The 27,778-nt window shown below is 45.9% G+C and overlaps 1 protein-coding gene across 2 annotated transcripts in view; it reads left to right on the top strand.

Annotated features, from left to right (window-relative positions):
• Positions 1 to 27,778, top strand: part of LOC147016368 (neural cell adhesion molecule 2-like) — a 79,531-nt gene that overhangs the window by 44,161 nt on the left and 7,592 nt on the right. Inside the window, exons 9-17 of one of the 2 annotated variants that reach the window (XM_085844989.1) lie at positions 3,196 to 3,340; positions 5,175 to 5,362; positions 5,498 to 5,597; positions 5,757 to 5,954; positions 6,215 to 6,334; positions 8,189 to 8,256; positions 9,806 to 9,853; positions 17,560 to 17,737; positions 26,087 to 26,180. In XM_085844989.1, the coding sequence (XP_085701115.1) occupies positions 3,196 to 3,340; positions 5,175 to 5,362; positions 5,498 to 5,597; positions 5,757 to 5,954; positions 6,215 to 6,334; positions 8,189 to 8,256; positions 9,806 to 9,853; positions 17,560 to 17,737; positions 26,087 to 26,180 (1,139 nt within the window). Of the gene's footprint in view, positions 1 to 3,195; positions 3,341 to 5,174; positions 5,363 to 5,497; positions 5,598 to 5,756; positions 5,955 to 6,214; positions 6,335 to 8,188; positions 8,257 to 9,805; positions 9,854 to 17,559; positions 17,738 to 26,071; positions 26,181 to 27,778 lie in introns of both variants that reach the window. The other variant, XM_085844988.1, reaches the window with a different exon arrangement.

Raw genomic sequence — 27,778 nt, 5'->3', positions numbered from 1 at the left:
AGAGATAGTGATGGGTTTAGGACACAAGATTTAGCTGCAAACACCGAGTTTAGACATTCAGCTTTATCACGTGTGGAATCAGCAGTGCGGCCATTTGAGGTAAGGGAGGGGATGGAGGGGGAACATACACCAGAAACAGATTTGATTAACCGCCACCAGGATTTTGAGGAGGGAGAGAGGTTTGAGAGTTCAGACTTGAGATGAGAAAGATGTTGTTTTCTGGCTCTCCTGAGGGTAGATACACACTTGTTCCGAGCTTTGTGGAAAGAACTGAGATTACCCTCAGCTGGGTTTGCTTTCCATGAAGCAAAGGCAAGTTGTTTCAGGACAACCGCCTCACCACAAGCTTCAGTGAACCAAGGGCGGGAGGAAGGGTAGGACAACTGAAGATGAGAGGGGATAAATCTGTGCATGAGGGAGAGCAAGTTTCTTTGAAATAATTCCCAGGATGAGTTGATGTTTGAGAAAGTAGTGATAGGAGACCAGTCTGTAAGTTTGATGGCTGCTCGGAGACCCTGCCAGTCGGCTTGAGTGAAATGCCAGACTCGACGGCGGTGAGGTGGTTCTCTGATAACAGCCAGAGAGATGTCCACTTTGACAAGGACGTGGTCAGAAGAACCGATTGGAGCAGAGGAAGAGCAGCAGATATTGTCAGGGAAATTTATCAAAATCAGATCCAGAAGAGATGGAGTACCATTGGTTGAGATCCGGGTCGGGAAGTTGACCGATTGAGTCAGTCCCAATGAGTCGCAGAAAGCTTTTTGCTGAGGTGCCATGACAGGTGAGAGAGGTACCCACACCGAGCCAACTGGCATGATGACAATTGAAGTCACCACATAAGAGGAAGAGAGAGTTTGGATGAGAAGATAGAAGTTGGTCCATGTTTTTGGATAGTGAGGTGTAGATGGAGTCATCACTGTTTGGTGGACGGTACAGTACACATATAAACATGAGGTGGGAGTGGAGGGAAGCCGTTGCCAGAGGTATTCCTGGGGGTGTGGGGGAGTGAGGGCAGTGCATGGAGAGTGAGGAATAGAGTCTTTGATGAAGAGAGCAACTCCTCCACCAGGGCGAGGCTCAGGTCTGTCAAACCGGAGGAGGAAGTAACCAGGGAGAGATACTTGGGAGTCAGAGACGTCTTGGGGGAGGAAAGTTTCTATTCGGCAGATTATTTCTGGCTTGTCAGTGGCAACCTGTATGGAAAGATCTGTCAGGTTTGAGCAAAGGCTCCGGATATTTGAGGTCCACATTGTTAATGAAGAGGAAGGGGAGGAGGCTTTAGGTGAAGGGGGTGGGAGGGGAGGGGGAGGGTAGGACAATGGAGGAGGGGAGGAGGTAAGGAGAGTTTTTGAAAGTGTGGGAGATTGCAGAATAGCTAGGGGAGGGGACCGGATGAGGATGAGAAAAGGCTCTGTGGTGCTCGGGGAGAGGGGGGACAAGTGAGGGGCAGAAGGCAGTTGAGGAGGTGGAGTGATGAGATGGAGGTGAGAGGGTAAGGGAAGGAGGCAGCTTTGTGGATGTGAGGGGGGGCAACTTTGAGAAGGGTGACTGAGGGGGGTGAATGGTGGGAGAAGGGTGAGTGGAGAGAGTTAAGGGAGAAAGGTGAGGAGGGAGTTGTTGAGAGAGGTGAGAGGGAAACTCGGAGGGTGAAGAGTGTGATGGTTGATTTGAGAGTGAGGGGTGAATTGGCACTGAAGTTGGAAAAAAAGAATGGTTGATGTAAAGCGAACATTCATAGCAAACTGGGATTTAAAAAACTTTTCGGTCAGAAATGCGATTAAAGACATTCCTTGATGGATGCAATTAAGGTGAATTAAGAGAATGGAGAGAAGAAACGCTGTCACAGTTTAGTGTATTGGATCGTGGTGGTGTATTTTAGTGGATTGAACACTAATTGGATCGTGGTGGTGTAGTTTCATGGTTGGATTGTGGTGGTGTATTTTAGTGGATTGAACACTAATTGTATTATGGTAGTGTAGTTTCGTGGTTGGATTGTGGTGGTGTATTTTGGTGGATTGAACACTAATTGGATCATGGTGGTGTATTTTAGTGGAATGGACACTAATTGGATGGTGGTGGTGTCGTTTCAGGGTTGGATTGTGGTGGTGTATTTTAGTGGATTGAACACTAATTGGATCGTGGAAGTGTAGTTTCGTGGTTGGATTGTGGTGGTGTATTTTAGTGGAATGGACACAAATTGGATCGTGGTGGTGTGGTTTCGTGGTTGGATTGTGGTGGTGTATTTTAGCGGATTGGACACTAATTGGATCGTGGTAGTGTAGTTTAGTGGTTGGATTGTGGTGGTGTATTTCAGTGGATTGAACACTAATTGGATCGTGGTAGTGTGGTTTCGTGGTTGGATTGTGGTGGTGTGTTTTAGTGGATTGAACACTAATTTGATGGTGGTGGTGTCGTTTCATGGTTGGATTGTGGTGGTGTATTTTAGTGGATTGAACACTAATTGGATCGTGGTAGTGTAGTTTCGTGGTTGGATTGTTGTGGTGTGTTTTAGTGGATTGAACACTCATTGGATCGTGGTGGTGTCGTGGATTGGACATTGGATGAGTAATCCAGGTGGTCCGGGTTCAAATTGAATGAGTGTAATTAAAGTCGGAGAATGCGATACGAAGAATTTGGATTTAAAGAACCTGGAAAGGAAATCGGTCCAGGGGAATGAATAAATTTAATATTGAATTGTTCGGGGAAAAGGCCCAGCTGGCTCACCAATGACCTCAATGGAGGGGATTTCACACCTGTTCTCCTTGTGTCGTAATGTTCCCTCAGGGCATCTTTTAATGGGTAATTAAAATGTCATGTCTTTAGAAAGGGAGTGTAACTCGGACAACAACCCAGGGCTCACCCTGTACTCACGCTGCACCGTAACCCGCACCGCATACTCAGCGGTGCGTTACCAAGGGACACCTGTGGTGAGTATACCACGGGAAAACAACAAGCTGCATGTCCTGGGCATTTGTCCAAACGTCGGTGCAAGTTTGTCGAACCCGTTAAACCAGTTTGTATTTGTGGACACAACGACACACACACACACACACACACACACACACACACACACACACACACACACACACACACACACACACACACACACACACACACACACACACACACACACACACACAAACATTTAAGGTACAGCCGTGCACTCACACCCTTCTCACTCGTGTTTCTGTGCAGGGAATACCTGGTGTACATATTCAAAACAACGAAAAGGAATCCATGGTGGGCTTTCGGGCGAACAAGCGGTTTTTAGGTTTCTTCAACTGCTCTGCAGACAACGGACATGGAGAGGACAGTCGAGTGGCCTACTTAAACGTACACTGTATGTTGGTGCACCGCACATTGGTGTGAATGATTTATGGTGAAACACTGTGTACAATAAGGGAAATAATCCGGTGTAACTGTAAAAATACATCTAGTAAGGAAACACAAGGCGTGTCCCATCACTAAATGAGTCGCGTGGACAAAGGCTTGGATCCGCGGTTTCCATCACCAAGTGGTCTTCAAGTTTACCAATCCGTGGATCATTTTCAGAGAGAGGGAAGTGTTGAGGGAAGGAATACTTGGAGGGATTGGGAAAGGATGTGAGTGGTAGCGTGGGTGGGTAGAAGGGTATTATAGCTGAGGTGTGTGGGTGTGTTGTGTTATTTGGTTAAATGTGGTGTGGTGTGTGGTGAAGGTACCTTGGGTGTGCTGCTCAAGGTTTAGTAAGCTTGCCGAATGCATGACCCTTCGTCCCAGTTGAAGACTATTCAGGGGTTGAATCATCAGACCTGAAACTTTGTCCACGTGATTAATCCGTTTGTTGGATGCACATTCCGTGTCCTTACGACACACGTGCGTGGTGTGATGCACGAGGGTTTCCTCAAAAGTAACTCTTCTTGTTTTTAAATATTTTATTGTTTCCATGTATAACTTTTGCACACACTTCCATAATTATACTTGTTTAAAAATTAGTCACCATTTTTATTTTCTCTACTCCAATACCTGTGTTTATGGTCATAGCAAAAGGTATTTGTTACGTCACGTCTAACCATTTACAAAAGGGGTCCATGATGGGATCGTCTCAAAAACAAACAAACATCCTTTAAAGCAACAGAGACATGGACATCTGCAGGTGTCTATTGCCGTTGGTGTCTGAGGGAGTGCAACTCAGCTGTAGAATCTTGGTAAAGGTCTAAGATGTCCTGAGGCCTTGTTCATCACTACACTCCAGCTTGAACAATCCACTCCAGCTTGGTCGCTCCGCTTCATCTTGGTCGCTCCGCTTCATCTTGGTCGCTCCCCTCCAGTTTGGTCACTCCACTGCAGCTTGGTCGCTCCACTCAAGCTTGGTCGCTCCACTCAAGCTTGGTCGCTCCACTCAAGCTTGGTCGCTCCACTCAAGCTTGGTCACTCCACTGCAGCTTGGTTGCTCCACTCAAGCTTGGTCACTCCACTGCAGCTTGGTTGCTCCACTCAAGCTTGGTCGCTCCACTCAAGCTTGGTCACTCCACTGCAGCTTGGTTGCTCCACTCAAGCTTGGTCACTCCACTGCAGCTTGGTCGCTCCACTCAAGCTTGGTCGCTCTCCTCTTGCTTGGTCGCTCCCTGCAGCTTGGTCGCTCCACTGCAGTTTGGTCGCTCCGCTGCAGCTTGGTCGCTCCCCTCCAGCTTGGTCGCTCCACTCAAGCTTGGTCGCTCCGCTACTGCTTGGTCGCTCCACTGCAGCTTGGTCGCTCCACTCAAGCTTGGTCGCTCCACTCAAGTTTGGTCGCTCCGCTACTGCTTGGTCGCTCCACTGCAGCTTGGTCGCTCCACTCAAGCTTGGTCGCTCCACTCAAGCTTGGTCGCTCCGCTCAAGCTTGGTCGCTCCACTCAAGCTTGGTCGCTCCACTCAAGCTTGGTCGCTCCACTGCAGCTTGGTCGCTCCACTCGTTATGTTGGTCCTGTTATGTGTCTGTGTTGTTGGTCCTGTGATGTGTCTATACCAATAAGTATTACCTTTAGGGTAACCCTCATCACATCGACATGCATGTCATGGCCACATTTCTGGAACATCAGGTTGCATTGAAACGACGTTGCATGTGATGACGTGAGTGTGGTGGTTTGTTTATACGTTTAATGTAACGGTTTTTATTCCCCTTCATCATCTTTGTTCACCCTGTCTGGCCAAAGACTCGCCACACATGTTGCCCATCCCTCCGAAATACACCATCCCGTCGGTTCCCGCCCGTCTGGTGTGCCAAAGCGAGGGTAATCCGGCCCCTCTTCTGTCATGGAGTCGTCCTTCTGGTCTTCCAGCAATATTGAGCCCTCAACCTAAGAGCCAGAAAAGGGGGAACCTGGCACTCAGCGAGCTCAATGTGAGTTATTCATAATTCATTGCTATTTATCACTCGTGAGTCGTTCATATTATCACAGCTTCACTCAAGCTTTATCCTTTATGCAAATGAGAAATCTATTTGTCATTCATACCTCACATGGCTCTCTGTCTCCAGATCGACAACACCGTGGATGAGTCTGTGTTTGGTCAATATATCTGCAAGGCGGCCAACATCCTCGGTGAAAAGAGCGTAACGTTGGAGCTGAAAAGAGCAGGTCAGCTTGTAGGAGGAAACATTGGGATGCACTGATACCGACTTGGCCATGATGTGTGCACAAGCAAGTCATTGCTCTTTCTTTCTTCCCAGCTGTTAAATTGCCTGGTAATTTGGCATTGAGCTTTTCCTTCTGACAAGGCCGTGTGTCCATGTGCAGTTGTCCCGGATCCCCCGTTCGGTCTGAAGGAGCTCGAGATATCATATACGTCTGCCTTGGTGTCGTTCACTGCTGGTTGGAATGGAGGACTTCCCATTCAGTACTACCAGCTGGTGGGGAGAAGCAGAAAGCAGCCTGTGGTCACGGCCAAGGTGCCGGTAAAAGCCAGGAAGCACACGACCGGGCACAGCTTTCCAGGTATATATATATATATATATATATATATATATATATATATATTATTTCTGCTTGCTTGTTTGCGTTGTTGTGGACAGACGTTTGGGGTTTATAATGACTGTGTCAAATTTTAATGGAGGTTCTTTGTGAACTAACCACGTGAGCATATGATACCTGCAGCATAATGTGACTACCTTTTTTGACGATTGCCAGGTGCGACTCGTTATTAAATGTTACATTTTCAATTCAAGTTTAAACCACGTTTGTGTATGTCTCCGCAGAAACGGTGTACATGAAAGACCTGAGCCCAAACACGACCTACTTCGTGACTGTGATTGCTGTAAACGTGGTTGGAGAAAGCAATGCTAGCGAGGCGATTCCTATCGTCACCAGCGCCCTGCGTAAGATATACAAGGAACTTGGACAGAGGAGGCCATTTGGCCGATGGTGACGTTTGGGCCAAATGGACTTTTTTGGCCTGTTGTTTGTCTACTTAATATCACTGGAGATTGCATCGGGGTGGGAGGTTGGGGAGGTGAAAGTGCGGCAGGGGCAGGTACGGAGATGTCATCTTGGTGCTATACATACGTATCGATACGGACCGCCTGGCAGGTAGGGAAAGAGAGGTCGTCGTGTCCGCCCATAACTTGTTGCCGGTCGGTGGTTTAAAAACCACGTACCTTTCCAAAGCTGCTCTCCCAAATTTAGCCGAGCGATGCCAAAGGGTAGTTTGGTGTTAACTAACGGCACCTCATCGTGCCGTTTCCCAATCTCCCATGTATGGGTTCACGTATCGAAATAACGAATGCGTTCATTGACCACAAAACAGGTTCTCATTAACAAAGGATTTATTCACAACATATAAATAGCGGCGGAGGAGAAGGGAAAAGAACACGACCTGTGAAACAAATTGTAACTAGAGCGAAGTCGATGGCGCGCCATCGCAAGTCCCCCATGCTTCCCACCTTAAGGAAAGTTGATGGCAAGAAGTTCCACCAGGATTGACCCAATATCAAATTTTGACTTCATTTATTTTCTATTTTGACCCCTGTGAACCCAAGTCCCCACCCTTGGGGCATGAATCGGGGGTCAAATCCCAAAAATCGTTACATATTGCTTGCGTCCCCCAACGCTGGTTACATCTACAAAGTTTCATTAAAAATGCACCCGTAATTGCACTTTTTGGTACTTGACCTTTTGACCCCACCCCAGGTGCAGGGCCAGAAATTATACTACTCTCGCACCTTCTTGCCGTTTGGTCATCATAACTACCAAGTTTGGTGAATTTCTCCACAACTGTTTAGGAGAAGATAGCATGACGGATGGACAGATAGACAGACGGAGCCAATTACAATATGCCCTGGTTTTTTTTCCCAAAAAGTGTGGGGATAAGAAATGAATAAATAATTAAAACTCACACTTACAATACCAACAATGGACTTACTTGTTTAATCTTAAACCCTCTCTCAACTCGCTCACACGGACGACAGGACAGTTGGAGGGAGATGACGTGACACAAAATAACCTGGGGTGGGGTTGGGGTGAGTGAGGCTCGTTAGTGTGTGGGTTTGAGGAGCACTGTCCGTCCAACGATATCTCAGCTTTGTCACCGCAGTTCACCACAAACAGTTGGAAACCACGCCGAGAGCTGCAGCACCAGAGCTCCGCACGAACCGAACCAGGGCGCAGAGAGCAGGAGGTCCCGTAGAAACCAGGTCCTTGGGTGAGACAGGTCCAAGAAGCAGACAGCTCCAAAAGAGCCTCAGAAGGCTCTGCAAGATGAGTAGGGGAAGCTATGAGCAGGGGAAGGCTCTGCAAGAGATAGTTATTCCGGAAGACTAGACCATGAGCTTCCGCCCATCCCGTGTTTTATTAACTCCACACGGAGCAGGGCCGATGACCGCTCACAATACACCCAAGTGCCACTCTCCAGAGGGGGCGGGAGATTACCCCTACTCTCTTGGAGTCTCTGACCCATGGAAGGATCTCGAAGCCTACCTCGATCGTGGAGGAGACCATGTGGAATCATTGATTCATTTTCATCATAAACAAAACCATGACAGATTGTAACGGGGAAAAGCCAGATGGAACACAAATGTGGGGAAATGGGGTTTAGAAATTAACATTTGGAAGGGAAGACTTTAAGGGATGTTTACTGGAACAAACTCCACGCTGCCTGTTATACACTTTTACTGACATAGACATGTTTGCACCAATAACTCGTCTGACCCCTCAAATCCATTTTCACTCTCCAGGAGCTCCTTCTACACCAAACATTCGGGTCTTTCCAGGCTTCCCTCCCCGCCTGCAACTCTCACTCATGGTAAGACGAAACGCACACTGCTTGTTTGACCACGCTCATTTTGCCAACCAACCACTTAAGCCTAACCCTATCCATAAGACCCGAACCCACAGGGATTTTTGAGGAGGATGAGGGAGGTGAATCCTCTTGATGTTGGTGTGAGAAGTGACCGCAATTTGTCACGTTATTTTGTTTAGCACATCACGTGATGCCGCGGAAGTGTCCAGGGCGCTCCAACCCAAAGAGGGAAGCCATTGCGTAAACCGTATCTGGATGAGGAATGAAATGTTTAATTTTAAAACAAAGCTGCTGCTCCGAAACAATCCTGAATCGATAACAATAGGGTGTGTGTGTGCGCCATTTTGTTTCGGCCTACTCAAAAACCCATGGCGATTTACCACGATGACCTCTCATGGACTAATTAAAGTACATGTTCAAAATCTGTCTTCAGATTTGAGGATCGGAGCTGGTGGACTAAATAACTGTCGAAATCTGGACTGAAATCTGAAAATTTAAAGAAATTACTGATTCTTATAACCAGGCGTATGTACGTATTTACTTTAGGCAAGCAAGGCTGTGATCTTCTCCATGTTTGCAAATTGCCAAATCATTAAACTTACTTTTTGTACTGTTTGCATAATTATATTCGGTGAAGAAAAGATTTGCGGGAGGGGAAAGGGTGGGATCAGAGTGCAGAAGGAGGGGAAGGAGTTTGAGGAGGGAGTGGAAGGGATGTGATGGGAGTCCGGATGGATGGAGGGAAGTAGGCAATGCTGGCTACCTTTGCTAACCTAATGCTTACTACAATTCCTGGACCGGTGTTTGTGTGTTTGTTTGTCACACTACTCCTCTTACAGTTCTGGGCCGATTACATGCAGACTTGCTATATAGGATCAGCATGACCCAATTAATGTATACTGTAGGGGTGTTTTATCTTTGCCGGTGGTCTGCCCGTAAGGTCGGCAACAGGGCAGGTACTCTGCCCGCAAATAAAATTTGTCATCTGTCTGTCTGAATGTATGTTCGCGTTTTTTGCAAAGACCGCTGGGGTGACAACCACCAAATTTGGCACCTAGACCAAGTCCTACCCGGGAATTGTCCCAAGGGTATTTTCCTCCACCACATCAGTCTTTGAAGACCCCTAAAACCGTTCAAGACCCGTAAGACCCTTTACAACGTCGAAGACCCTTTAATAGCTCCAAATACCTTGAAGACCCCAAATACCTTTTAAGACCTTGAAGACTCCCCTTTCCCCCAACCTCTCCACTGTTCCTTTTGTTCTGCTGCGTCCTGATCCGTTCAGTGTTCTAGCTCTTCCACACATGTTGATGTATCCAAAATAAATAAATAAATAAATAAAAGCTGTTATTTGATGCAGCATTATCAATCTCTACACATCACTACTTCCTTCCACCCAAATAAAACAGAAATTAAAACTGAAACACACAAAATCTTCTATTTTTTTTAACCCACTCACCTGCCCGCAACATTATGGTAAACGATCACATTTCCAGCCTCGTCACTCGTCTCCATCATTGTGAGCTGCTGTTGATTTCCATTTATGTTGCAGGATGATGGTGGAGCTCCGAAATATAACTTCTCCGTCAAATACAGGCAGGTGGGTCTGTGAGAATGGCTCGAACAATGGAATGCTTTGTTCTTTTGTACAATCGAAGCAATAACCCGTTCAGAGAATGATGATTTTCAAAGTTTGGGAAAGAGCAAGAGTTTTATGAATGACACTACATGAATGATGTGCTAAAAGTAGGTTTTCCAAGATGCAATGATATGTGAATGAATAATTGAGAGGATTTAATGGGTAGTTCAGGGGTATCAAACCGATAATTAACCATATTCAGCGGTGTGGTGCTTTAAACATCCGCTCTGAGTGTGGAGGTTTGGTGGTTCGAACCCCGGCTGAGACTTAAAGGTACCTCGTGCTGCTCAATATTTCAAAAGGATAGAGCACAGACAAACAACCATAGGTTAGTAATAATAGTACTGGGGTTGATGGGCCTAATGACCTCCTCCTGTGTTGAAATTCTTTGTAAAACATCTCATATTTTATCAGTGGTTCATAAAAATGAATTAATGATATGACTTCGTCGGTGGTTCCTCTGAATGAATTGCTGATGTAATTTTATAGTTCATAGAACAGGTGTATCACTCAACTCTCCGCTCTCAACCCTCCCTTCTCCCCCCTCACTACCCTTCTCCAAGTTGCTCCCCCTCACATCCACAAAGCTGCCTCCTTCCCCTGCCCTCTCTTCCACCTCATCACTCCACCTCCTCCAATCTTCAACTGCCCTATATTCCCTCTCTTATTACTCCCCACTTATTACTCTCTTATTACACAACCCAGCACCACAGAGCCTTTTCTCCTCCTCATCCAGACCTCTCCCCTAGCTCTTCTGCAACCCCCCACACTCATTCAATAACTCTCCTTACCTCCCCCCCCCCCACTCCTCCCTCGTCCTACCCTCGCCTGCACCCAAAGTGTGGACCTCAAACATTCGAGGCCTTCACTCAAACCTGACACATCTTTCCATACAGGTTGCCACTGACAAACCAGACATAATCTGCCGAACAGAAACTTTCCTCCCTCAAGACGTCTCCGACTCCCAAGTATCTCTCCCTGGTTACTCCCTCCTCCGGTATGACAGACCTGAGCCTTGTCCTGGTGGCAGACTTGCTCTCTTCATCACTCTATTCCTCACTCACCATGCACTGCCCTTACTCCCCCACACCCCCAGGAATACCTCTGGCAACGGCTTCCCCTCCAATCCAACCTCATGTTTATATGTGTACTGTACCGTCCACCAAACAGAGATGACTCCATGTACACCTCACGATCTGAAAACATGGACCATCTTCTATCTTCTTATCCAAACTCTCTCTTCCTCATATGTGGTGACTTCAATTGTCATCACGCCAGTTAGCTAGGTGTGGGTACCTCTCTCACCTGCCATGGCACCTCAGCAAAAGCTTTCTGCGACTCATTAGGACTGACTCAATCAGTCAACTTCCCGACCCGGATCTCACCCAATGGTACTCCATCTCTTCTGGATCTGATTTCGACAAATTTCCCTGACAATATCTGCTGCTCTTCCTCCGCTTCAATCAGTTCTTCTGACCACGTCCTTGTCAAAGTGGACATCTCTCTGGCTATTATCAGAGAACCACCTCACCGCCATTGAGTCTGGCATTTCACTCAAGCCGACTGGCAGGGTCTCCAAGCAGCCATCAAACTTATAGACTGGTCTCCCATCGCTACTTTCTCCAACATCAACTCATCCTGGGAATTATTTCAAAGAAACTTGCTCTCCCTCATGCACAGATTTATCCCCTCTCGTGTTCAGTTGTCCTACCCTTCCTCCCGCCCTTGGTTCACTGAAGCTTGTGGTGAAGCAGTTGTCCTGAAAGAACTTGCCTTTGCCTCATGGAAAGCAAACCCAACTGAGGGTAATCTCAGTTCCTTCCATAAAGCTCGGAACAAGTGTGTGTCTACCCTCAGGAGAGCCAGAAAACAACATCTTTCTAATCTCAAGTCTGAACTCTCAAACCTCTCTCCCTCCTCAAAATCCTGGTGGCATCTAATCAAATCTGTTTCTGGTGTATGTTCCCCCTCCATCCCCTCCCTTACCTCAAAAAGCCGCACTGCTGATACCGCACATGAAAAGGCTGAATACCTAAACTCGGTGTTTGCATTGAAATCTTGTGTCCGAAACCCATCGCTTTCTCCACCCACCTTACCCAGTTGCACCAAACTGTCCCTGGACTATGTGTCCTTTCCTCCTGACAAAGTGGAGAGCTTGCTGTTGATGTGGATTTTTTTAACCCACCTTGTTGTCATCGTTGTCCTCCTGAAGGATTCTAACTGGCCGATTGTGGAATCCTATTTGACTTCAGGCAGAGTTTAACGTTTGTCCGATTTGGTTATAAAATCCTGCATAAAACCCTATCGACACTGATAAAACTGATGTCCACACAAGTCCTTCTTTGTGAAACAATTTATTTCCTAATTATACACCATACACTTCTCACCCTTGTACAATGAACTTAAGAATCCCCATTTGTTTGCAATATTATTTGGTTCTATTTCATTTATTCTTACTTTAGTTAACAGTCAGACCAACCCGATTCAATTCACCTCCACATTACATCAGAGAGTTTTAATCTAACTTGGTACTTGGTCAGTTCCAAGGAGTACGAGCCACTGAGATACTATACTTCCTCATGTACTTGCACTGAAACAATTTTACATTTCAAAGCATTTCATACTTTCATGAGAGAGTGGTGGGGGCTATTCAACCCAGACTGCAGACGTGTCCTTTAGAGGAGAAGCCACTTCGTACATTTCGAGGTAAAGGTTCGTTGTTATCAGCTCGGTCACTCTGCTCCAGAACAACACATTCCTTATCATTTAGGGCAAAAGTCTTTTGGCCAGAAATGACAGCCAATTCAACTTGTAGCATAAAAGTTACATTTCTAAAACTCCATTTGTTACAATTTAGAATACATTAATATAAATTTTTCCCCCACACTGTCAAACCTCGACTCAGATTCTGCAACCGGTCCAGACGGCATCAGCCCACGTGTCCTAAAAACCTGCTCTTCTGCTCTTGCTCACCCTCTCTCTGTTCTATTCACCCTCTCATTTGCTCAAGGTCATCTGCCATCTGCTTGGAAATCAGCAATTACTGCCCTGCATATAAAAGGTGCAAAAACAGATCTCTGCAACTACAGACCAATCAGCCTTCTCCCAATCATCAGCAAGGTTATGGAATCCATCATCGCTTCAGACATTAAATCCTTCCTCTTCTCCAATGGCCTGATTTCCAATCATCAATTTAGATTCAGACCAGGTCACTCTATCCTGGATATGCTGTTTCTGCTCTTCCAACAATGGATGGAGGTCCTCAATGATGGACATGAAATCAGACCCATATCCCTAAACATATCACATGCTTTTGACATGGTCTGGCACCCTGCCCTGCTTAACAAACTCTCTTCCTATGGTATCCAACACCATCTCCACTCATGGCTCGCAGACTTCCTCTCCTGTCGCAGTCAACGTGTGACCCTAAATGGAGTTCTTTACATCCCCTCTTCCTGTCCAGGCTGGAGTTCCTCAAGGTAGCGTTCTGGGCCCTGTTCTTTTTTCTCGTTTTCATCAAGGATCTCTCCGACTCTCTGGAATATCCTCTTTATCTCTTTGCTGATGATCCCACCCTCTTCCGTACCATCTGTCATCCCTCAGACCGGCAAGCAGCAGCTTCTTCGCTCTCTGCAGATCTGAATAAAATCACAAACTGGTCCAACACGTGGAACATGTCTTTCAATCGGGACAAATCTCACACTCTCACTATGTCTCTCCGAAAGGACCGTCTGGACCCCCCCCCCCCATCTTCTTTTTCAACAATCCTCTTGAAGAAGTCCTTTCATTCAAGTTTCTGGTCTTTCCTATTCTTTCCAGGGACACTATCTGCCCCGATCTTTCCTGGGAAAGCCACATTTCCAACATGGCCTCCAAAGCCAGTCGCTGACTGGGAATCCTCCATTGTGCAAAGTCCTTCCTTGGCACACCTGAGCTCCTGACCACATACAAAGTTTCCGCCCGCAGCCTGATGGAGTACTGCTCTCCCCTCTGGGCTGGTGCTCCGACCTCCCACCTTTCTCAGCTTCACACTGTGGAAACCAAGGCATTTCGGATCATTGGCATCGCCCGTGATGAGGCTGAGTCTTTGGACCTCTCACTCTCTCACCGCAGGCAGGTCGGTGGTCTTTCTCTCTTCTACCGTGTCCTCTCCGGCCTCGCCCCCCCCTTGCTCTGTCGGCGATTTGTCCACACCATGTTTCCGCAGGGCGCTCTCAAGATCTGCCAGCAACCCCCTTTTGGTAAGAATACCAAAATCACGAATCACTGCTCATCTTCACTCTTTCATCCCTCTTTTTCCCCCACCTTTGGAACAAATTCCCACTCTCTTCAATCCCACTCTTTCCTCTAGGCCTTCAAAACAGCCGTTCACCACCACCTCTTATCTTCCCCCATCCAAAACCACGATCTTTTCTACCCCCTTTAACCCACCCTAAACCCACCAATTTTAAATTCCCTGCTTTCCTTACTGAAAATCCCTGTAGTACCATCTTGTTTGCTCTGAGTGAACATGGTAAAAAACCCAACCCCCACCTGAGTAAAACCCCACCCCATCCCTCTCCTTTCCACAGATCTAATGTCTCTGTTCCACACTGTTTTGTCCTTCCCTCTCCCGGTACTCTTATCTCCTGCTGCCCTTGTTGTACATTTTGTGTGTTGGCTCTCATTCGAGCCTTGACAGTGTATACAAAAAAAACAACAACAGTCAAACAAACAAAAAAAACACACCTTACCCCTCAGTCTTGAGAAAAAGTACATGGGAAGGATCATTCAAACTCTTGCTTTGCGTTTTCGAGCACGATCTATATTTCGGATGAGACAAGTCATCTGTTGGACTGAATTAATGGGGGAAACCCCCCCCCCCAAAAAACGTGACCATTTTGTAAATCTTGTATAAATATTAATATATATATATATATATATATATATACCAAGTTTTTTCTGATGAAATTGTTCACTTCGTTTTAAGATGATTAGAATATATAGAGTTGAGACTTTCCACTTGATTTGGAAATAATAATTGGTTTAGCAGGAGATATCGTCCTGTCTGTTTGTCCATTAAGCTGTTAAAATGTAAAAGCACCCTTAACCTGAATGATTTATGATAGAATAATGAACGAATTGTTCCTTCCTTAAGGTGTGGGCACTTCATCTGACATGTACCATGTTTATCGTGACATCATGAACTACAGTTTGTGGGATTATAATGGAATTTACGGTCACACGAGGAATGTTTGTTTGCAACGTTTTGTAGCTCAAGGAGGAGTTTGTACGTCATTGATGCACAGGCTAAAGAACATCATGAAACAATGGGCAATTAATTACTTTGTATGATTGAAAATAAAACGACGCGGAAACAATTGGATCGGCCTGTTTGACGTGTCCATCTAAAATTGATGGCTCATGATGTGCGGAATCCGGGTTCAAATCCCTTATAGTTTGTCTGTTGTCTATATGAATGTTTATATGATTGCCTATACAGTGATCTTCAGTATTTTTTTTCGAGGGGGGCTACTTTAGTCGAGAAGACATTAGTGCGAGAGCCGCTACACCGCCTGCAAGACAAAACAATGCAATTCATAACGTAATTATGTTATATAACAGCTTTGTTAACTAAATGGAAGTCTGCATGCACAATAAAACAATATAAGGCTTAATTATTGGGAACCAAAAATGTAACATGAAGCCACTGACTTAAGGTACGTGTTTTAAGCAACAAGCTCGAATGAGCTAAGATCCTCGTCCTCTTAATGATGACGTCATAAAAACGAATATGACGTCATTGTGATGTATCAGGGTTGCGATAAATTATCTGTGCTAATGCCCGGCTTGATTCCCGCAAATAAAATTCAAACAGCTTGCCTAGTTTCGGAGATAATGGAATCGGCGATTTCCATTAGCGGCGATATTATGACATTAACTTTTTTTCTAGGAAGAATTTCCAAAATCGGAGATGGCTACTGCCTGCGCGTGGGCTTTCTGCATATACATGGCAAGTTTCACGAAGATCCGATGAAAACTCTGGGTTGTGAAACAAAAAATGTCAAAAAATAGGAATGACGTCATAAAAATTGATATGACGTCATAGTGATGTATCATATGTGCGGTAATTCATCTCTGCTAATGCCCTGTTCGATTCCCGCAAACAGAATTCAAAAAGCTTGCCTAGTTTGAGATAATGTTTTAGGCGATTTCCATTAGCGGAGATATTTTGACGTCATAACTTTTTTTTCTCGGAGGAATTTTCAAAATCGGAGATGGTTGCTGTCTGCGCAGGGTATTTTTACGTATATATGCCAAGCTTCAGGAAGTTTCGATGAAAACTGTAGGCTGTGAAACAAAAAGTCCATAAGAACAACAACGTGAGTAAGACTTCGAGATCCTCCACGAGGATCTAAAAATAATACAGATAATTAATATTACAATAACAACCAGAAAGCATCTGAAAATACAAAGCCCGTCCATGTCCGTTTTGTATTCGGACTTCTTTTTCCGATGAAGATGATGAAAACAGCTAAAAAATATATTGACGATTTTGGGTGACCTTGACCTTTTGACCGAAAAAGCAATAGGATTCAGTGACCCGATATGCAAACCTTGCTCAAATTTCTCGTCAATCAGATGGAAATTGATGATTTTGTGACCTTGACCTTTTGACCTGAAAGCAATCGGTTTCGAGCATTTTATTGGTGAACCAATTCAGCGACCCAATTTGCGAGCCCTGTTCAAATTTCAGTTCAATCGGATGAAAATTGACTTTTATGCCACCTTGACCTTTGACCTTTTGATCTAAAAAAACAAACAAAAAAAACAATCGGCTTCTAGCTTTTGATTGGTGAACCAATTCAGTGACCCAATATGTCCCCACGTGCTCTTATCGTTGTGGCGGTTAACTCTCCTTCGTTGTGGTTAAGTGAGCTGCAAGCATATTTGTTTGTACACAATGCCACCTACTGATGTAGTTGTGTTACTTTTATATATCTCGTTACATCACTCCTTTGAAACCAATGGGTCGATTTGACAGCACTTATGTCAGATTATGATGGGGTGTTTTCACATTTGTGTATTGTCGGGGGACCGCACATCAGGGGCCACAATTTAGGCCACCACGGGCTGCCAGTGGCTTGCAATGAAGGCCAGGTATGCACACTAGCCTAGGAGGTACGCACACTCACCTCTGAGCTGTCCAGCCTGGGCTTGAATCCTGACCCAGCTATAGACTGTCACCCCGGTGTTTCACAGGCAGGGTGATTCATCAATGTGTGTGCACGCCGTCCCTCGGATGGACGTTAAACTGGTGTCCCATCTGCCAGCATTCATTGCTGGACGTTAAAGATCCCACGGTGTCCTTCGCGAGGAGTTGGGCGAGCTATCGCCGGAACCCTGAACAAATCCCTAATTTCTGCCATAACTAGTACAGGGCACTGCATCGGCGGCACAACCATACCCCCAGCCAATAATGCTATCCACAGCCTTGTGCTGCGTACGAACGAAGAAGACATTGCATGAAAATTAATGTCCTGGTGTGATTTGGGTCAAACCCCTCCATGAGCCTTCAATTATATGTCAGAAAGAAAAGGAATTTTTTTAAAATGGAGGATTTATATTATGTATCGAGTGCATCCAAAGGAACGACTCACCAATTCTGTACATGAATGCTGTTTTAGGAAGGAAAGGACTCCCCGTGGCTGGAATCTCATGTCGGACCCAAAGGTTACCTCGTCCTTCCGAAAAACCTGACTCCGGGCAAGCATTTCAGGGGTGAAGTGCGTGCGGTTTCGCAGGTCGGTCAATCTCCACCCTCCTCGTTCAAGTTCTTCATGGAAAGCGACGTCCCAGGGAGAGGTGAGCGAGGGAGAGTGAGTGAAATATGAACAAGAAAAAGAGCAATCAGAGATTGCACACCCTTGCCAGGACTTCTTTTGTGTGGTGTATTTTGTACCGGTGTGTCACATAATTAACGAGAAGGGAACTCGGTAGAGCGCATACCTCCGCCTCGTAATGCCTGATCCACCAGAACATATCGGGCTCGATACATTTTTTTTAAATATCATGCTATTCAGTACTATATCGTTTTGGCTCTCTCTTTCAATGATGAAGAGTCACTTTTAAATAATTAAATAATTCTCATATCCAGATCCGGATTCGGATCTTCACCAAAATCAAGCGTTGCTGTCCTTGGCTGGTCAACTACATACACAACAATTTTCAGAACGATTGCTTGAAAACTGTGGCCAAAAATCGTGTGACAAACAGACGGACAGACAGACAAATATACTTGGCCAAAATTTTTTTGGCCAAGTAATACAGACAGAATAACAAAATCGACTGACCAATATACTTGAAAAATCTTCGATTTTGCAAGTAACAAGCACACAAACGGACCCAAACGCAATACCCTCTCTAGAGGACATCAGCCATGGCTCAGGAAGTGCCTGAAAATCAAGTTTCGTTCCACTCATTGGGGGGGGGGGGGGGGGGTAGACAAAACCTTGATAATATGATAGTATTGTTGTGGTTACCAAATTCACAAACCACCATTCAGGTCCCTTAGGTGAGGTATCTCGGCAAGTATATGTGTAGTTAGGCCCAAACCCGTTGTCTAGTGGGAATACATGTCATTTATGCGTGCTGCGACTCTTCAGGATAGCCGTTTTTCTTTTACTATCTTTATTTTGGACCAACCGCCATGATTACCACCACAACCACAACATCAACCACCAACCACAACGCCGCTTCACCACAACCGCCACGACCTTCACGTCACACCTCGCAGCCGTCGCATCGCCACCGTTCTTGCGCCGCCTGTGGGTACCGGTGTTGGACTCGTGCAGGGCGCGCGTCGAACAGCGTGTACAAAATCACGGATTTTGTGCTTCAAAAACGGATCAAAAACGACACACGCCCACTTTTTGCCGTCCAATCGGTGAGCGAGGGACGATTTGGCCCCGCCTCCAGGACGATCGATATATGCAAATTTGTGGATCAAAAAGCCTTCACGCCCACTTTTTCTCAGGCCAATGGGGAGCGAGGTGAAAGGTCAAAGGGAGGGGGTCAAAGGCGAAGCTACGAGGGGATAAAAGGACCGTGTTCGTCAGTCAGGAGAGTCGGTCGGAGAGTCGAGAAGGGGAGAGTCCAAAGAAGAGTCCAAAGAAGAGTCCAGAGTCGGAGAGTCGGAGAGTCCCGAGGCGGAGAGGCGGAGAGTAGGAGAGTCGGAAGCAGAGGGTCAAGACTTCGCGGGCGGTGGAGCTGCTCGTCGTGTGCGGAACGGAGAGGACGGAGCTGTGGAAAGGCGGCGACACCAGACGAGGGGGTGCTCGCGTCGTGCAGGAAGCTGCACCCGAGGGAGGCCGACAGCGCGACCTGGCCGAGGTGGAGACGCTCGTCGCACATAATAAAGATCCTCTATACCCCGAGCATCAGCAACCCCCTCCTGTTTCCCCCCGCGCTGAGATAGTGCGACCAAGGGGGCCCCTTTCCCACCCCCTGCCAGACACTGTCCGCGGAGTTGGGGCGCCATCGCCGCTCCGCGTCTCATCACCAGACGGGTAGGCGCGACCCGGTCTCGGCCTCAGGCCCGCCTCATCCTTGAGGGTATTTCTTTTCCTTGGTTTTGGGTATGTGTTGTCGGCGCCGTCTGTGAAGTAGAATTGTATAAGTGTTGCCGTGTGCTCGGTAGTCGGTATTAGCTCTGCATTGTGTTTTCGCTTTTATATTTGCTTTTTGTGTAAATGGAATTGTGTTTTTTCTGTGTGCTTTTGGTGGAATTGTATTTGTGTGCTTTCCGTTCGTCGCGAATAAATGTGCTTTATTGTTGAACTGTTTCCCGCTTCGCTTCGTCATTTCTCCCATTGAATCCCCATCTTGCTTCACGTAAAGGGTTGGTAGTGGGCTGAATACGCCCGATAATTAATCGAACCGTCGAGGTCGACGATAACACCGCTCGGTTATTCTGATAGTACGGAACGGGTCGCTTAAGTGGCCCGTGTCCGAAGTCGACCTGCGGCGAGGTGCGATCGCCCGGTCTACCCTCCGCGTGGGTACTTAGGTAGGTCGAATTCGGTGAGCAACCCTATCCCACGCGGGGGCTGATTGGCTCGATCGCGGTGAGACCGAAAGGTCCACCCGTGACTGGTTCCCGGCGTTAGTCCGAGAGGGTCACGACTGGATTGTCCGTCCGGTGGGCGACGTGCCGCGATTCGAGTTACGTGGCCGTCAGCACGCCGGCGGGCGCGAATCCGCAACAGTATATATCCAAATACATACACATGCAAAAGTTTTCCACCCAAATAGCTGCAGTTATTGTGTATTTTCATCTTGAAAATCGATGCATTCCCTGCGCTCTCTCATTATCTTGCCAAAACGAAGTCAAGATTTTTGCAAGATATGTTAGTCAGCTTGTATGTTTTTTTATTTTATTTTTATTTTTTTAAATTTTTTTGTTTGTCTGTAATCACGTATAAAAAATTCTGCAGAGCACAGTTATCATTGGAAATTTTTGTAACTTTGCATATCAGAGGCCTATAGAGGTCCCTTTCAGCGCACAAAATTTTGAAGGTCAAGGTCAAAGGTCAAGGTCACTTTGGCATAAATCAGGGGAGTCGACGAAACCCTTATTTTTTGAGTAATTTTGATCAAATCGTCTTCAAACTTCATGGGAATATAGATCATGGTCTGGCGCTCAGCCGATTAATTTTTGGTGGCGATTGGCCTTGACCTTCATATGTTTTTTTATTTTTTGGTCTGTAATCACGTATAAATCACTCTGCAGAGCACAGTTATCATTGGAAATTTTTGTAACTTCGTATATCAGAGGCCTATAGAGGTCCCTTTCAGCGCATAAAATTTTGAAGGTCAAGGTCAAAGGTCAAGGTCACTTTGTCGCAAATCAGGGGAGTCGACGAAACCCTTATTTTTTGAGTAATTTTGATCGGATCGCCTTCAAACTTCATGGGAATATAGTTCATGGTCTGGTGCTCAGCTGATTAGTTTTTGGTAGCGATTGGCCTTGACCTTCATGGTTAGCGCCTCAGGTCAAACATATTTGACCCCAAGGTCAAATTTTCAAGTTTTAGGAACCATATCGTGTAGTACCTCAAATTGAACACCTCGATGAGTGCTTTCTAGATATGTCAAGCTTGAGACATTATGACGTCATTTGGTGACGTTATGAGGCAAAAGCATATTTTTCATGGTTACTCTGTAGAACGATTCTCATCGGAATCTCTCGAAGGCAGATATTCCTCAAGGAGTCGCTCCTGGTGGATAGCAGCTCTGTTCACCTCAGTGTGACCTTAAAGAAGTCACACGTGGTGACCTTTTGGCAAGATACGGGTCACCCTGCGGGTGACATTGGTTTATTTTTTTTTTTTTGTCTGTAATCACGTATCGATCACTCTGCAGAGCACAATTATCATTGGAAGTTTTTGTAACTTTGCATATCAGAGGCCTATAGAGGTCCTTTTCAGCGCATAAAATTTTCAAGGTCAAGGTCACTTTGTCGCAAATCAGGGGAGTCGACGAAACCCTAATTTTTTGAGTAATTTTGATCGGATCGTCTTCAAACTTCATGGGAATATAGTTCATGGTCTGGCGCTCAGCTGATTAATTTTTGGTGGCGATTGGCCTTGACCTTCACATATATATATATATATATATATATATATATATATATATATATATATATATATATATATATATATATATTGTTGTGGTTACCAGATTCGCAAACCACCATTCAGGTCCCTTAGGTGAGGTATCTCGGTAAGTGCATGTGTAGTTAGGCCCAAACCCGTTGTCTAGTGGGAATACATGTCATTTATGCGAGCTGCGACTCTTCAGGATAGCCGTTTTTCTTTTACTATCTTTATTTTGGACCAACCGCCATGATCACAACCACAACAACAACCACCAACCACAACGCCGCTTCACCACAACCGCCACGACCTTTACCGTCACAACTCGCCACCATCGCATCACCGTCATCTCGCGCCACTCATGGGCACCGATGCTGGACTCGTGTAGGGTGCACGTTGAACAGCGTGTACAAAATCACGGATTTTCTGCTTCAAAAACGGATCAAAAACGACACACGCCCACTTTTTGCCGTCCAATCGGTGAGCGAGGGGCGGGTGGCCCCGCCCCAGGGCGATCGATATATGCAAATTTGTGGATCAAAAAGCCTTCACGCCCACTTTTTCTCGGGCCAATGGGGAGCGAGGTGAAAGGTCAAAGGGAGGGGGTCAAAGGCGAAGTTACGGGGGGATAAAAGGACCGTGTTCGTCAGTCAGAGTCGGTCGGAGAGTCAAGAAGAGGAGAGTCGGAGTCAGCAAAAGGGGAACGAAGAGTCAGAGAGAGTCGCAAACAAGAACGGGTCGGAGAGTCAAGAAGAGGAGAGTCGGAAGCAGAGGGTCAAGACTTCGCGGGCGGTGGAGCTGCTCGTCGTGTGCGTTGGAGTCGGAACGGAGGGGACGGAGCTGTGGAAAGGCGGCGACACCAGACGAGGGGGTGCTCGCGTCGTGCAGGAAGCTGCACCCGAGGGAGGCCGACAGCGCGACCTGGCCGAGGTGGAGACGCTCGTCGCATATAATAAAGATCCTCTATACCCCGAGCATCAGCAACCCCCTCCTGTTTCCCCCCGCGCTGAGATAGTGCGACCAAGGGGGCCCCGTTCCCACCCCCTGCCAGGCACTGTCCACGAGGCCCGCGGGTTGCGGGGCCATCGCCGCTCCGCGTCTCATCACAAGACGGGTAGGCCCGACCCGGTCTCGGCCTCAGGCCTACCTCATTCTTGAGGGTATTTCTTTTCCTTGGTTTTGGGTATGTGTTGTCGGCGCCGTCTGTGAAGTAGAATTGTATAAGTGTTGCCGTGTGCTCGGTAGTCGGTATTAGCTCTGCACTGTGTTTTCACTTTTATGTTTGCTTTTTGTGTAAATGGAATTGTGTTTTCTTTTGTTTGTGTGCATTTGGTGGAATTGTATTTGTGTGCTTTCCGTTCGTCGCGAATAAATGTGCTTTATTGTTGAACTGTTCTCCCGCTTCGCTTCGTCTTTTCCTCCATTGAATCCCCATCTTGCTTCACGTAAAGGGTTGGTAGTGGGCTGAATACGCCCGATAATTAATCGAACCGTCGAGGTCGACGATAACACCGCTCGGTTATTCTGATAGTACGGAACGGGTCGCTTAAGTGGCCCGTGTCCGAAGTCGACCTGCGGCGAGGTGCGATCGCCCGGTCTACCCTCCGCGTGGGTACTTAGGTAGGTCGAATTTGGCGAGCAACCCTATCCCACGCGGGGGCTGATTGGCTCGATCGCGGTGAGACCGAAAGGTCCACCCGTGACTGGTTCCCGGCGTTAGTCCGAGAGGGTCACGACTGGATTGTCCGTCCGGTGGGCGACGTGCCGCGATTCGAGTTACGTGGCCGTCGCACGCCGGCGGGCGCGAAGACCGCAACAATATATATATATATATATATATATATATATATATATATATATATATATATATATATATATATATATATATATATATATTGTCTGTAATCATGTATAAATCACTCTGCAGAGCACAGTTATCATTGGAAATTTTTGTAACTTTGCATATCAGAGGTCTATAGAGGTCCCTTTCAGCGCATAAAATTTTGAAGGTCAAGGTCAAAGTCACTTTGTCGCAAATCACGGGAGTCGACAAAACCCTTATTTTTTGAGTAATTTTGATCGGATCGTCTTCAAACTTCATGGGAATATAGATCATGGTCTGGCGCTCAGCTGATTAATTTTTGGTGGCGATTGGCCTTGACCTTCATGGTTAGCGCTGGAGGTCGAAAGTTTTTGACCCCAAGGTCAAATTTTGAATTCTTAGATACCATAGAGTAATACCTCATATGAAAGCGTTTGATAAGTGCTTTCCAGATCTGTCAAAAGTTTGACGCTATGACGTCATGATGAAAAAACGGATTTTTCATGAAAATTTTATTTCCTCAGTTCTCATCAAAATCTCTTGATATTTCATGTACATTGGTCCTGGAGAGATACCATTAACCGTACGGAAATATAAAGGTCAAGGTCACAAAAAGGTCAAGCATCAAGGTTGACGAAACCCTTATTTTTTGAGTTACTTTAATCGAATAAATAAGTCACTCATGTTCACATTTTGGCAAGATACTGGTCACCCTGGGGGTGACATTGGTTTTTATTTGAATTTTCTCCACTCGGATCACGTGTAGGCCACGTGACGCCTCGACAGCCAATAGATCGGCTGACATCGTATGCAAATTTCGTCAAACTGCGTACCTCCCAACCCTACTGATTCGCGCGGTAGCCTACCGATTTTCTATAACTCCCAACGCATACCGATTTTATTAGTCAAATTCAAATGAGAGCGCGCGGGGAATGCATCGATTTTCAAGATGAAAATACACAACTGCAGCTGTTTGAGTGGAAAACTTTTGGTTACATATGTATTTGGATATATACTATCAAGGTTTTGTCTACCCCCCCCCCCCCACCAATGAGTGGAACGAAACTGCACGATACAGCTTATGGCTGATGGCCTACTCCTTCGGCGAGGGTAATAATGGACACATGTGAACATGGGATGAGCATCTCATGGTTAGGAGGTTTGAGGTTGATGTGAGACGATGGTGAGCGGTCACTTTTAGGAGCTGGAGTGAGGACAAAGGAACCGCACTCGTTCCAAAGAGTGGTTTATGGAGTGATAAGAGTGGAGATGTTTTGTTTTGGGAATCCAACCTGTGCGGTGTTGAGTGTCGGGGACCAACACCAAGCTCGTGGTTTTCAATGATCAGACGCCGATTGATAAAATTCATCATCAAAATACATCTTACGTTTGTGTTCTGTAATCACACAGGATGGTGCACAGGTAGCACACTTACCTTTGAGCCGTGTAACTTGGGTTCAATTCCCACCCGACTATATAAACTCAAACTGGTGCTTCGCAGGTCGGATGTGACACCAGGAACCCAACAATGAAAAATGACGAGGAAGGAAACGCTTTCATTTGTATTTCATTTCTGTTATTGTAGATCAACAAAAGCAAGTTTCGATGAGTTCGTGTTGGTCAAATGAAAAATAGTATAAAAATGAAAAGCTGAGACAATGTCGCCATTGTTTTGTCCTTTCCTGAATCATGTTGTGCCTATAATTCCATTTACTGTAAAATTATTGTTCTACAATTAGAATTTCTAAATCCTTCACAGTTTCCTTTTTCCCCCCTTTTGTCCTATCCACGTCTGTCCTGTGATTAGCCTGTTCTTTCTTTGTCTCTTCCTTTTTTTTTTGTCCGTAGTGTTTGTCTAATCTCACCACTTCCCTCCCTCTATACCATGTCCCCTCTCCCACTGATTGCTGACAGATTGTGATGACGTCATAACCGAAGGGATATTCCATATGAACATTCGTCTGTATGACATGTTTGCTACCTCCACCACCGAAGGTGGACGGACGTTATGTTTTCACACCTATCTGTCTGTCTGCGAGCAGGATATCTCAAAATGTTGTGGACGGATTAGGATGAAACTTGATGGACAGGTTGGGTGTGTGACAAGGACTAAATGATTCGATTTTGATTCAGATCCGGATCCATATCCGACCTATCAGTGGGATACAAAACGTAAACTGTTCACCTGGTGGAGGTACGCGCTCCACTCTGTTTTTGACACGTCACACAAAAGGAAGACACGAGATGCATTTTCGGGAAATAAAGTACACTGTATAACATGAAACATAACACGCATGACGCTTTCCGCCTTCTCTACCTGTTGTCCGTGGGTAGTGCGTGAGTTGGAGTCGTTGGTTGATCGTTGTATTTCTTGTGTTTCACGAATAATTTGCTCTTCCTGAAAATGAATGATGAGTGCTAAATGAATGACGAGTGCTAAATGAATGAATAAAACATTGAAACCCTTGACACCCAATTACAATTATATATGTATTTGTTGTGCTCTGACCCTGGTACTTTTATCATAAACATGATACAGTCATTGTGGGTTCAGGAACTCCAGGGGTCATGGTTGTACCTCCACGTATTTTACCTGTTTTGAGGTACATTTATTTCCCGTGACTGTACAATGCGTACGAGTACTGTGACATCATGCCACTATGCACTTGCTTACATGCCAGTTTGTAACAACCTGCTTTGCAGACATTGAATGTGTGAAAGACCATTGTTTTACAGGCCCCGGCGGCCTGGCCCTTGCACTGGGCCTGGGCCTTGGTGTTGCTGTCGTGGCTCTGACCGTGATTGGCTTATCGTGGCTCGCTTGTCGCCGGTTAGTCATTTGTTTGGTGTTTTTCATTCCAACGGCTTTCTTTATTCATTCATTCATACATTTCATGATACGTGTCATAATGATGAGCTTTGTTGTTCCTAACTCCTGTGGAACTTGTTGTTAAGCGTCCCCGTATAACGCCCATAGGATAGTGAAAGGCTATGTGCTGTTGGAGGGTTTGTTCCTTCATTTTGTGTCCCCAATTCGGAACCCAGTACCCCAGAGTTCCCAGACCCCAGATGGTACCCCAGAGTTCCTTCGACCCGCAAGAGTACGAAACCGCCATTTCGTCTTTTGCCAATTTCCGAGCTGTATGTCGGAGCGGGCTTGAGATTGTTTAGACCTTGACCTAATTTTTAAGGTCATGACCCAAATATTACAACATTTTTCACCATAACTCGATTAAGGTATGTCCGATCAGAATGAAATTGCCCTTTCTCGATATCCTCGGGTAGGTAAAGCACATTTATGCTTAATTTACATAATATCCTTCCAGGTTAAAGGTCAAGGTCAAATGGTGGTCTAAAAAAAACACACGTAACACGCTTTTTGTCAATGTGGAATCTTAAAGACCGCTTGGCCTTCCAAGATGTTCGTGCATCGTAATAGTGTACCTGCACTGAAATTGTCCACCTGATACTTGATTAATGTCCTTGACCTACTTTTTTTCGGATTGTGACCTCATTAACAAAACACCTTTTTGATCACAACTTGAATAATTTTGCTCTGATTTTCATGATGTTAAGTTTTATGGCTGTTAGGTTGTAGCTGGGGACACATTTTCTTAATTTACACTCTATCCCTATGTATTGACGTGGCCATATGGTGGTCCGAATACAAGATGGCCATCATTAGATCACGGGCTTACTCTTGGCGATCACAGATATCTTGTTATTCCACTGTTGACTCTTTCAATGCTTTCACGAGTGTACTCACTCCAGTGTGATAATAATCTGCATGTTATTTTACATGACATGATGTCTTTCAACTGTATTATACCCGATGCAATGCTCGAAGGAAATGTGAACAACATAAAAGCCAAGATCACAAAAGGTGGCGCACGCTCGAGCACCATGGTGGTTTTAGAAAACGGAGGCCTCGTGTGGTTTAAACCACAGGTACCCTCAGTTTCAGGCCATGTGTGCCCGATGTGAATTTGTTCCCCTTTCAGAGGACCGGGGGAATGTGGGAAGTGTTGGCCCGCTGAACTCCTAGATGAAGGTCTCGCTGAGACTTAAATGTCAGTCGAGGCCTCTTTTCACCTCGTTGTGGAGCGCGAGTCGAGTAGCTGCTGAAAGGGTTCATCGCATTCAGCAATTTTTTTTATTTTTGTATAACTTGTTGAGGCTCGTATGAGAGCGAACGCACAACGTACAACAAGGGGAGCATGACGACAAGAGGGGCGAGAGAGGGAAGGACAAAACAGTGGGCAACAGAGACATTAGGAGATCTGTGGAAAGGAGAGATCTGTGGAAGGGAGAGGGATGGGGCAGGGAACAGAAGATGGACATTACAGGGACTTTCAGGAAGGAAAGCAGGGAATTTGAAGGAGGTGGGCTTGGGGTGGATTAAACGGGGGAAGAAAAGATCGAGGACTT

This window comes from Eptatretus burgeri, chromosome 11 (assembly GCF_056783735.1).
Source record: "Eptatretus burgeri isolate ZD-2024b chromosome 11, Ebu_testis_v1, whole genome shotgun sequence".
Lineage (NCBI taxonomy): Eukaryota > Metazoa > Chordata > Myxini > Myxiniformes > Myxinidae > Eptatretus > Eptatretus burgeri.
Note: the sequence above shows the minus strand (reverse complement) of the source record. Positions and strands in the feature narration are given on the sequence as shown.